This window comes from Rattus norvegicus, chromosome 4, assembly GCF_021556685.1.
Source record: "Rattus norvegicus strain SHRSP/BbbUtx chromosome 4, alternate assembly SHRSP_T2T, whole genome shotgun sequence".
Classification (NCBI taxonomy): domain Eukaryota; kingdom Metazoa; phylum Chordata; class Mammalia; order Rodentia; family Muridae; genus Rattus; species Rattus norvegicus.
In genome coordinates this window covers 120,674,008-120,685,949 of record NC_141537.1, presented here as the reverse complement: position 1 = coordinate 120,685,949, position 11,942 = coordinate 120,674,008, and the positions used below count along the sequence as shown (strand labels likewise).

The 11,942-nt window shown below is 42.6% G+C and overlaps 1 protein-coding gene across 23 annotated transcripts in view; it reads right to left on the bottom strand.

The window, feature by feature from the left end:
• Positions 1–11,942, bottom strand: part of Aak1 (AP2 associated kinase 1) — a 150,720-nt gene that overhangs the window by 15,961 nt on the left and 122,817 nt on the right. For 10 of the 23 annotated variants that reach the window (XM_087658776.1, XM_087658778.1, XM_087658774.1 and 7 more), the window contains 4 exon segments: positions 4,833–4,934; positions 3,647–3,748; positions 2,267–2,377; positions 451–561 (listed from right to left, as the gene is read on the bottom strand). The exons of 7 other annotated variants lie outside the window; for them this stretch is intronic. In XM_087658776.1, coding sequence (XP_087514902.1) covers positions 451–561; positions 2,267–2,377; positions 3,647–3,748; positions 4,833–4,934 — 426 coding nt within the window. 23 annotated transcript variants of the gene reach the window in all.

Here is an 11,942-nt window from a genome sequence, read left to right as displayed (position 1 = left end):
TAAGTGGTGCGTTTGGTGTTTTGTGCATGCTCTCATGGCTCAACCTAAGGAAGGAAAGACATGTTCCATAATGTCCACAGAGGCAGAAGATACCAAAATGCCACCAATAGCTCTCTGGGCAGAATCTGTGTCTATCACATATTTTCTGATTATGATAAAAATGCTCAACACTTCTGACATAGGCCTCAGGCTTCTACCAACCAGAGAGACTTTCTTTTTGGCTTGACATTTCATAAAAACTAAGCCTTCTCTAAATAAATCCAAGTCAGTGAGGTTTAAGCTACAGAGCAGCATCTCTACCTGCCTCACATGCTGGTCCAGCCTACACTGACTGCCATCATCCAGGGTCTTTCAGCAAATGGTGATGCTCCGGTTCACCATGCAGGCTAGGGCATTGCTTTGCTGAGAATGGACGTCAAGCTCTTCTCTTCTCTCCAGCCTCTTTCTTACCTTGTGTGTTTTTGGTTATCAGTACAGGAATAGGGTCAAACTCATCTTCTGCCACCTTTTCGGAGCCCTCAGCGACACCAAACCCTGAGATGAGATTACTATCTTCTGCAGCTTAATATAGAATACAAGCACACAAGCAAACAACAGAGGAAGAGATTAGCAAATGAGAGAACAGAAGGAGGCACCAAGCCTAAAGCCATGAACAACCACTATTCTTAAAGGTGAAAGCTCTTATTTTTGTGAATTGAAATAAAAGTTGGAAACAGGAAAACACAGGTGTATAAAAGTAAAACTTTAGAATTTACAACGTTAAAATTTCATACATAACTAAGAATTCTCCATTGTGTAGAGATCAAATGGTTGTGATGTGTCTCTGCAATGTTGATATCTTTATTGAGTCAATAGAGGCCTGGCTAACAACACTTGAAACACTCAAAGGAGAAACTGTAGAGGCCGAGGTATGGTTCCGTGGCAGTGTGTGTGCTAGCAAGTGCAAGGTCCTGTGTTAGGTTCCAGGACCCAAAACCAACAATGGAAGAGAAGTAGCCAATCTGTACAAGGCAAGCAAAGGCTCAGAGTCCCTGTTCTGTGAAAAAAAGACTTTTCCATAATTCTGAATGCTGGGTCACAAAAGCACACACATTGAGACCACCAGCACAAGTTTCTTAGACTATCCCCTTCTCCATTTTTGGGTTTGCTTTTTGTTTTGGATTTTGTGTTTTGTTTGTTGTTGTTGTTTGAGACAAGTCTTACTCTGTAGGCCTAGTTGTCTTGAATTTACGGAAATCAGCCTGTCTCTATCTCTTGGCCTGGGATGAAAGGCAGGTGCCACCATGCCCAGCATGTTCTCCACTCTAACTAAAGCCGGCCCCAGCAACGCTGCCCGAGCACCGTGTGGCAGGCAGTGCTTCTCTGTGGTTACACATTGCTACCGCACATCCCTTCCAGCCATCAAAGTCCACACAGGTAACTTCCTGTGCCAACCCTAAAACAAAACCAGCCATCATCCCTGTGACCCATGAGCTCTGTTTTCAGTTAGCTCTGGGCTTTCTTCTTGAATTTCCTTTAGGAGGAGCTTAACTTGTTCATTTTCCAATACTTCTCCAACACAGAAATAAAGCTTGCTATGGGCAAGCAAGCTATAACCACAACAGACCTCAGAACTTAATCCAAGCTAGGCTGCCTGCAAAATCTCAAACCAGATGAAGCCAAAACTAAGAAGTGAAAATGGTGGACCAGAGAGAGAAACCCAGTAATCAATTATGACTCAAAGGTGAAATAATATTAAAATGTTCACAGCTCAATTTTTGAGGAATGATTTTTTTTGAGGATATTGTTTCTTTACACTTAAAAACCTTGAATCAGATTTGATAAAATGATTTTACTTTTTTTCTTTTTGTTTCGTTTTTCAAGGCAGAGTTTTGGAACTAGCGCTATAGTTCAGGCTGGCCTTGAACTCACAGAGATCTGCCTGCTTCTCTGCCTCTACCTTCTAAGTATGGCTATGACTTTACTTTCTAAGGCTAATCAGTTGGCCCACCTATCCACCTATGTGGTTGGTCCTTAAGACACGCGCTCCCAAGGGTAACATGGAATGTATGTATCCCAGTCCTTGTCAGAAAGCCATCCTTGCACCTGTCTGCAGTTGCTAATTAACTACTGTGAGAGGACCGTAAAAGACTACAAACCCATCTTTTCTACAGAAATGGACAGTTTGAACACTTTACTAACAAAGACTTTTGATAAGGGAAGTCCCCAGGAGCTGTTCAACTCTTCTGCTCAGGGATACATGTGGGTCCAAAAAGAAAGACTTTACCTTTATGAGTGGAAGCAGAGAGTGCTATGGGGGCAAACTCGTCCAGAAGGTCAGCAGTAGGGTTAGAAAGCAGAGAACAGTCAAGGAGAGAGTCTTCCCCCGTGAGAGAGTCTGAGTCCAGTTACCAGCATTCCAGGCAACGATGGCATTAAACAGCACACAACAATATTGTGAGGTTAGAGCTTGACTTTCAAATTATTGCATTTACAGGCCATATATACAAGCCAAGATACAGAAAGAAAATCAAAAGAAACATGTTAAGTTCTCTGGACTTTTAAGCACAAAAACATGTATGTATCCTAGATTCCATTTGGCAGTAACACATACGTATAGATTTTTAGCTTAGAAACTGTTCGTTAAACAATAAACGAGTCTGTGATTCAAACACACTTCTCGGTAGACACTGTTTGGAGAAAGGACTTTGAGGCTAGAGTCTCACTTAACTTTTCCACTCAGGAATCACACTGACGTGCTAACACTGGTTCCCCTTTGAAATGCCTCTTGCTACTTTCTTTCAGTAAAGAGTTGGGGAAAACCCAGAGATAAAACATTGGAGTGTTTCCTGGAGAAACATCCAAGTGAGGAACAGGAGAGGCCCAGCTTTGATTACCATCACATAAGGGGCACCAGCAGACAGTCTTATATCAAAGCATGAGGACTCAGACAAGACTGAAAGACTCAAAGCAATACTGGGTCCAAGGATGATTTCAATGTTTCCTGCAAGCTAAAGAAGAGTCACCTCTAGAGGATGAAGCTCTGATGTGGGAAAGAATTGTCAACAGGAAGGGCTGAGCTCCACAGAACCAATGCTGAGGACATGCCGAGGCAGCCATTTGTCTGCGCAGACTCCTGCTAAGAAGGCAGAGGAACCTGCTCCCAGTGGAGACAGTCTTTTTTCCCCTTTCTGGTACTGAGGATTGACTAGACCTAGGACTCTGTGCATGCTCTGCAAGCACTCTGTCACTGAGCTATATCCTCAGCTCTGGGCAAAGGGTAATGAATAGCAAATTCTGTAATCAGGGAGTCATTCTAAAGAAAAATATGGCTCCAGCTCTCTTGCTTTCTTGCTCTTAATCTGTCCTTTCGTCTCCCCCCCCTGCCCCTCCCTCTCCTATCCTCTCAACTCCCTTCCCCATGCCCCGAATAGACTCTATTCCATACAAAAGAAAGAAAGAAAAAAAGAAAAACATGGCTCCAAAAAGTATTCAGTTCATAAGCACAAGGATATACTCTATATCCAGAAGCAAGACTGTAAGAATAATTCATAACATCCACTATAAAACCAACGAGAATGCAAATAAACAGAGGCTCATCTGCCACAGGTGGGAAGCCCTGCTCTGAGGCTCCTGCACTGACCAGCTCTGCAGCTCCCTGACTGACCTGTGCGGTTTGAAGTCACAGATTCCGTGTGAGATGGGAGGCGCTGGGCAACAGGTGGCTCCAGCCCAGGTATGAGACTCTCAACAGCAGCATCAGCTTTTTCTTTTGTACCAGGGCATGAACAGTGGAGAGGAAGGGATGAGAGAAGGAAGAAGTCAGAGGCTGCTCAGGAAAACCTGGGAAGGCTCACTTCCACAAGTCTCGGGCCAGATGCAAAGCACAGCCTGTGCACCTATTCCTGCTGCATTTGGTTTCGATGGCTGAGCATGCGTGCACAAGGTTAACCATCAGGAGTGTACGCTGATCACTGGCCCCTACAAATAACTTTGGGATACAAGCTACTTTCAAGCAACACGTTCTTCCATGTCAGAAAAGACTGGCTTCAAGACAGGCAATAGTGACTCACACCTGTACCAATAACTATGGAGGCTGAGACAGGAGGATTGCCATGAGTTTGAGGCCAGCCTGGCTATATACAGTTGGCTTCAAAAAGCCAACAACAATCAAAACAGCTTCATTCATCATTAGTTTCAGCAATCCCCCCCCCCCCCCACTCCTTGAGCCAAACCTGGAATAAACATCCTCTAATCTAATGCACAGTTCTCAAATTTCCCCCACTTGACCCTATGATGTAGGAGGGAAGGGCTCTGCATATCACAATGCAGAGATGAAGACAACTTTCTGTGAGGTAATGGCATTCCTAAGTGCTAGCACTAAAGTCTAAGGGCTAAGTCCTTCAAGAGTTCAGGTTTAGGTAACTGAGTAAGCAGGCCAGGCAACTGCCCTGTTTATCAGACATCCTGGTATGGGTAGTGTTCCAAGCTTTGGCCTTCTAAAGACGAATCAGCTCAAGTCTATTAAATCGGTGAAGTTCCAAAGACCAGTTAGAAATCAACTGTTTCACAAAGGTTTTCTTCCACAGATTCTTCCTTACTCATGAAATTTACTGGAGAAATCACAGAACATCAGTGATGACCAGAGATACAGGTTGTGTGCATGGAAAACGGGAAAAGTCACTTCTTTTGGAGTAGCAGGAAGGGAGTTAACAGTCTGGACTGCTGTATTCCCACTATGCACAAAGGCTACAGAGGTCTTGGTCACCTCTGCCCTCCACCCCCAATCCCCATGCCAGAGCTTCTCCCAACCCCCATAGCAGGCATGACTGAAGAAATAGACCGTGTTTTACCAATCACAGCATCGGAAGTGCTGCCAAAAGGATCTGTCATAGGCAAGAGGTCAGGGAGCAGAAGAGAAGTGTCAGGAGATTTGAGTCCCTCGATTAGTTTTTCTGGGTTGGGAGAGAGGTAAAGAAAAGGGGAAATGCAATGAGATTATAGAGCAACCGCAACGTTTACTGCTTTCCATGACAACGGCTTAGGGGCCCGCACTTTAAACATTCACCATAAAAACAAAGACCATCAGGATCTTGTTAACAGTATGCTTTTCAAGGGGCAGCAAGCTTGGTTCAGTGGGTAAAGGTGTTTGCCACCATGCATGAAAAACTGAGTTCAATTCCAGGGACCTCACCAGTGCAAGAAGAGAACAAATTCCTATAAGCGATTCTCTGACTTCCACACATGTACTCACACACATACAACACAAAATAAATGTTAACCAATAAATGTAATTTTCAAAATTGTGTATCCTTCAAAAGACTTTCCAAAATGAGAAGGTAAAAAAGTTACTTCCCCAGGTAAACTTGAACTCAAGGTGAGGTCATTGGGTCTGTTTATCCCTTGTTTTCATTTGAGGCATAATTTACATGATAACCATAACCAATTTTAAATGTGTAGAACATGGTGAATGTTGACAAGCTTATACGTTCAAGTAATCACCATTAAAGCGATGATACGGACTGTTTTCAACATTTTCAAACTCCTGTACCCCATACAATAAATGCTTCCTTTTTATCACAGGCACTAGCAATATAGGCCTGGGTTTTATCTATTTAGTTTTGCCTTTTTTAGATTCCCAACACTGATCCCTTTTAAAAAATACATGTAGGCAATAATGACACTGACCTTCTAATGCTCCTGCCTCCACCTCCTTAGTGCTGGGACGACAGGCATTATATGTTGCTGAAGACTGAACCCAGAACCTTGAATGTGCTAAGTAAACATTCTACCAAGCAAGCTAAATTCTAAACTCCAGATTCTCATTTTATTTTTTGTTACTGTATTGTTGTTTTTTTATTTGCTTGTTTGTCTTTGTTTAAAGAAACAGTCTTACCAGGGTTACGTAGTTCTCTGGCAGAACTTTTGGGGTCACTTAAGTATACTATCATATCATCTGCAAATCGTGATATTTTGATTTTTTTTCCCTTCCAGTCTGTACCACTTTGAACTCCTTTCGCTGTCTGATTGCTCTGGCTAGGACTTCAAGAACTATATTGAGTAAGTAGGAAGAGAGTGGGCAGCCTTGTCTAGTCCCTGATTTTAGTGGGATTGCTTCAAGTTTCTCTCCATTTAGTTTAATGTTAGCTACTGGTTTGCTGTATACGGCTTTTACTATGTTTAGGTATGGGCCTTGAATTCCTGTTCTTTCCAGGACTTTTATCATGAAGGGGTGATGAATTTTGTCAAATGCTTTCTCAGCATCTAATGAAATGATCATGTGCTTTTTATCTTTGAGTTTGTTTATATGGTGGATTACATTGATGGACTTTCCATTTATTAAACCATCCCTGCATACCTGGGATGAAGCCTATTTGATTATGATGGATGATCGTTTTGACGTTTTCTTGGATTCAGTTTGCAAGAATTTTTTGAGTATCTTTGCGTCGATATTCATAAGGGAAATTGGTCTAGAGTTCTCTTTCTTTGTTGGGTCTTTGTGTGGTTTTGGTATAAGAGTAATTGTGGCTTCATAGAAGGAATTCAGTAGTGCTCTGTCTGTTTCTATTGTGTGGAATAGTTTGGACAGTATTGGTATGAGGTCTTCTGTGAAGGCTGATAGAATTCTGCACTGAACCGATCTGGTCCTGGGTTCTTTTTGGTTGGGACACTTTTAAAAACTGCTTCTATTTCTTTAGGAGTTATGGGGTTGTTTAGATGGTTTATTTGTTCCTGATTTAACTTTGGTACCTGGTATCTGTCTAGAAAATTGTCCATTTCCTCCAGATTTTCCAGTTTTGTTGAATATAGGCTTTTGTAGTAGGATCTGATGTTTTTTTAATTTCTTCAGAACTACTTAACCTGATAAACAACTTCAGCAAAGTGTCGGGGTATAAAATTAACTCAAACAAATGAGTAACCTCCTCTACTCAAAGGATAAACAGGCTGAGAAGGACATTATGGAAATGACACCCTTCACAATAGTCCCAAATAATATAAAATATCTTGGTGTGACTTTAACCAAGCAAGTGAAAGATCTGTATGACTAGAACTTCAAGTCTCTGAAGAAAGAAATTGATGAAGATTTCAGAAGATGGAAAGATCTTCCATGCTCATGGATTGGCAGGATTAATATAGTAAAGATGGCCATTTTGCCAAAAGCAATCTACAGATTCAATGCAATCCTCATCAAAATTCCTACTCAATTCTTTATAGAGATAGAAAGAGCAATTTGCAAATACATTGGGAATAACCAAAATCCCAGGATAGCAAAAACTATACTCAACAATAAAAGAACTTCTGGGGGAATCAGCATCCCTGACCGCAAGTAGTATTACAGAGCAATAGTCATAAAAACTGTATGGTATTGGTACAGAGACAGGCAGATAGATCAGTGGAACAGAATTTAAGACCCAGAAATGGGGTTGGGGATTTAGCTCAGTGGTAGAGCGCTTGCCTAGGAAGCGCAAGGCCCTGGGTTCGGTCCCCAGCTCCGGAAAAAAAAAAAAAAAAAAAAAAAGACCCAGAAATGAACCCACACACCTATGGTCACTTGATCTTTGACAAAGGAGCTAAAACCATCCAATGGAAAAAAGATAGCATTTTCAGCAAATGGTGCTGGTTCAACTGGAGGTCAGCATGTAGAAGAATGCAGATCAATCAAGTGGATCAAGGACATCCACATCAAACCAGATACATTCAAACTAATAGAAGAAAAAGTGGGGAAGAATCTTGAACACATGGGCACTGGAGAAAATTTCCTGAACAAAACACCAATGGCTTATACTCTGAGATCAAGAATGGACAAATGGGACCTCATAAAACTGCAAAGCTTCTGTAAGGCAAAAGACACTGTCGTTAGGACAAAATGGCAACCAGCAACAGATTGGGAAAAGACCTTTACCAATCCTACATCTGATAGAGGGCTAATATCCAAAATATACAAAGAACTAAAGAAGTTAGACTCCAGAGAGCCAAATATCCTATTAACAAATGGGGTACAGAGCTAAACAAAGAATTCTCAGCTGAGGAATGCCGAATAGCCAAAAAAGCACTTGAAGAAATGTTCAAAATCCTTAGTCATCAGGGAAATGCAACTCAAAACAACCCTGAGATTCCACCTCACACCAGTCAGAATGGCTAAGATCAAAAACTCAGGAGACAGCAGATGCTGGCGAGGATGTGGAGAAAGAGGAACGCTCCTCCATTGTTGGTGGGATTGCAGACTGGTACAACCATTCTGGAAATCAGTCTGGAGGTTCCTCAGAAAATTGGACATTGCACTTCCTGAGGACCCAGCTATACCTCTCCTGGGCATATACCCAAAAGATGTTCCAACATACAACAAAGACACATGCTCCACTATGTTCATAGCAGCCTTATTTATAATAGCCAGAAGCTGGAAAGAAACCAGATGCCTTCAACAGAGGAATGGATTCAAAAGGTGTGGTACATCTACACAATGGAGTACTACTCAGCTATCAAAAACAATGACTTCATGAAATGCATAGGCAAATGGAATGAACTAGAAAATATCATCCTGAGTGAGGTAACTCAATCACAGAAAAACACACATGGTATGCACTCATTGATAAGTGGATATTAGCCCAAAAGCTCAAATTACCCAAGATGCAATCCACAGACCACAGGAAGCTCAAGAAGAAGGATGACCAAAATGTGGATGCTCCCACTCCTTCTTAAAAGGGGAAAAAAATATCCATAGGAGGGGATATGGAAGCAAAGTTTAGAGCAGCGACTGAAGGAATGGCCATTCATAGCCTGCCCCACATGTGGCCCATATATATACAGCCACCGAAACTAGATTAAGATTGATGAAGCTAAAAAGTGCATGCTGAAAGGGACTGGACATAGATCTCTCCTGAGAGACACATCCAGAGCATGTCCAATACAGAGGTCAACACTAGCAGCAAACCACCGAACTGAGAACAGGACTCCCTTGGGGGGAATTAGAGAAAGAACTGAAAGAGCTTGAAGGGGCTTGAGACCCCATAAGAACAACAATGCCAACAATCAGAGCTTCCAGGGACTAAACCGCTACCTAAAGACTATACATGGACTGACCCTGGGCTCCAACTGCATATGTAGCAGAGAATAGCCTTGTTGGGGCACCAGTGGAAGGGGAAGCCCTTGGTCCTGCCAAGATTGGACCCCCAGTGCAGGGAATGTCCGGGGTGGTGGTAAGGAGGATAGATGGGGGGAACACCCATATGGAGGAGGGGGAGGGGGGCTTATGGATAGGAAACCAGGAAAGGGAGTAACATTTGAAATGTAAGAAATATATCTAATAAAAAAAGAAAAAGAAGAAGAAAGAAACAGTCTTTTAGGGCTGGAGAGAGGGCTCAGCAGATAAGAACTCTGGCTGCTCTTCTAGAGGTCCAGAATTCAATTCCCAGCAACCAGATGGTGGCTCATAACCATCTGTAATGGGATCTTGCCCTATTCTGGCATTCAGATACATGCAGATAGAGCACTCATATACATAAAATAAATAAATCATTTTTAAAAAATGGGTTGGAGAGATGACTCAGAGGCTAGGAGCACTAACTCTGTAGCTTTTACCGAGTCCTGTTCAAATCAATAAAAAACCTCTACATTTGATGTCCTGACCTGCAGTTCCTGTGGATTTCAGAAACAGAGATCACCTCATACTGAGATCACTTCTAAATGGGAACCAACACCATAACGGAGTGTGTCCTTCTCCTCACCTCAGCAGCAATGACCACCTCACTGGAACCAGATTGTATCCCAACTACAAGAGACAGTGAGCAGCCAGACTGCAGTCTGGCCAAGCCTTCTAGCGAGGCTCATTTTTACCCCACTCCAGTGTTTCCTGGGTCTGGACCTAAGGCTCATGTCAATGTTGTGAAGTTGGGCTGAGAAACCCAACCTCTACCTTCCCAGCAAGGCCTCAGTTCTATTACTGGAAGATAAACTAAAATTAAAATGTTTGTTTGAGAAAAAGGAATCTGCTTGAAGTCCAGGTACTCCTATTTTTACTGGGTTCACATTAAAGGCCTTTGGAAATAGAAAGAAGCAATAACAGACAGACAGACATTTACTACAGACAGGAATGAACTCCAGACGCTGTGATTGAGGTGCTAACCCTGCTCCCATCAGGCAGAAGAATCCATGTCACAGCAAGATGATGAAAACACGGCAGGAAAAATGTCACAGCAAGATGATGAAAACACGGCAGGAAAATGCTAAACAGTATGTGTGGATGTGCCATAACTCATACCTCTGAGTTATGTGACGATGTATTATATTTCTCATTTGTACCTATTTAAAGAATGAACTGTGAGCTTCTGACAGTAACGGATGTGAAAAAAACAAAACAGAAAACTAGCAAAGATCAAAGGCACCATCATCAGTCTTGTACTATACAAGGTATTTTATTTTAGAAAATGACATTGAAAATATCTTTTATAATACTGGTTAAAAGATATGGTTTTCAGAAAAAAGTGAACACTCTTTTATCCTGAACAGTAGTTTGGTGCTTATTCTCACCACACACACATACCCCCCCAACCAAAGCCTTCCATTTAAAAAAAATGTAATGTGGGTCAGTGAGATGGCTGAGCAGGTAAAGGCACCTGCCTTCATGTGTGAGGACACCAAAGGGTGGAAGGGGAGAGCTCCTTTAAGTTGTCCTCTGTCCTGTACGAATGTATGTACCAGGGGTAATGTGCTCCCACCCCTACCCACACTCCAAAACAGTTTATTTGAAGGTAAAAATGCACGTATGGCTGGGCAGTGGTGGTGCACGCTTTTGATCCCAGCACTCCAGAGGCAGAGGCAGGTGGATCTCTGTGAGTTAAGGCCAGCCTGGTCTATAGAGAGTTCCAGGACAGCCATGAGAAACCAAACCAAAACAAACCTTGCCTTGAAAACCAAACCAAACCAAAGCCCCCCTCCAAAGTGTGTATTTGGGTTTTCTGATGAAACAGAAGGGAAGGATGGGGCAAACTGCTAATTTTAGGAAGGCTTGTTTCTGACCAAACCTGAAAATGCAGGCCATTCACAGCTACTTGGATGTTAGAAATGTGGGAGTCGGGCTGGAGAGATAGCTCAGTGGTTAAGAGCACTGACTGCTCTTCCAGAGGTCCTGAGTTCAAACCCCAGCAACCACATGGTGGCTCACAACCATCTGTAATGAGACTGGATGCCCTCTTCTGGTGTGTCTGAAGATAGTTACAGTGTTCTCATAATAAATAAATGAATAAATAAATAAATAAATCTTTAAAAAAAAGAAAAGAAATGTGGGAGTTGGGCAGAAGAGCAGATGTGAGCCCACAGACCACCTTCTGCCCGAGGTAGTGGTGTGTACAGAGGGCAGCTGCACTCCCGGGACCTTCACTATGAGAAGGTCCTCACTCAGGCAACTGGTGCCCTCACAATACAAGAAGGCAATAAACACATCACAAAGCAATCCGAGTTATATAACTGAAATGGCTCTCTGACATGAAGTTGGATTATTCTATGCTTTCTGATTTTTTTTCTTTTTTAAAAAAAATCAAAAGAAAGCTGATGTGGTAGTACACACCTATGACCCTCACACTTGGGGAAGTAGAGGCTAAGGCATTTTAAGTTTAAGGCCAGTGTGGTTTTAAAGAGCTCCAAGCCAGGCAGAGCTACATGTCAAAGATTTTGACTTTTGCGATATAAACCTGATGATCAGAACATACCTACAAAAGACAATTTGTTATGAGCCTCAATTATAAACAAATGATGTGGCTGCCATGGTGTGATGGTCTGGCTGAGTTGTCCCCATAGTCTCCAGTATTTGCACACTTGGCCCAGTTGGCAGCTGTTTGGGCACGCTTAGGAAAGGTGGCCTTGCTGGAGGTAAAGTCACTGGGGATGGGCTTGGCCATGTTGAGTTCTCCCTCTGTGCTTCCCATCCGTGGTTTCAAATATGAGTCCCCAGCTCTCAGCTTCTGGCC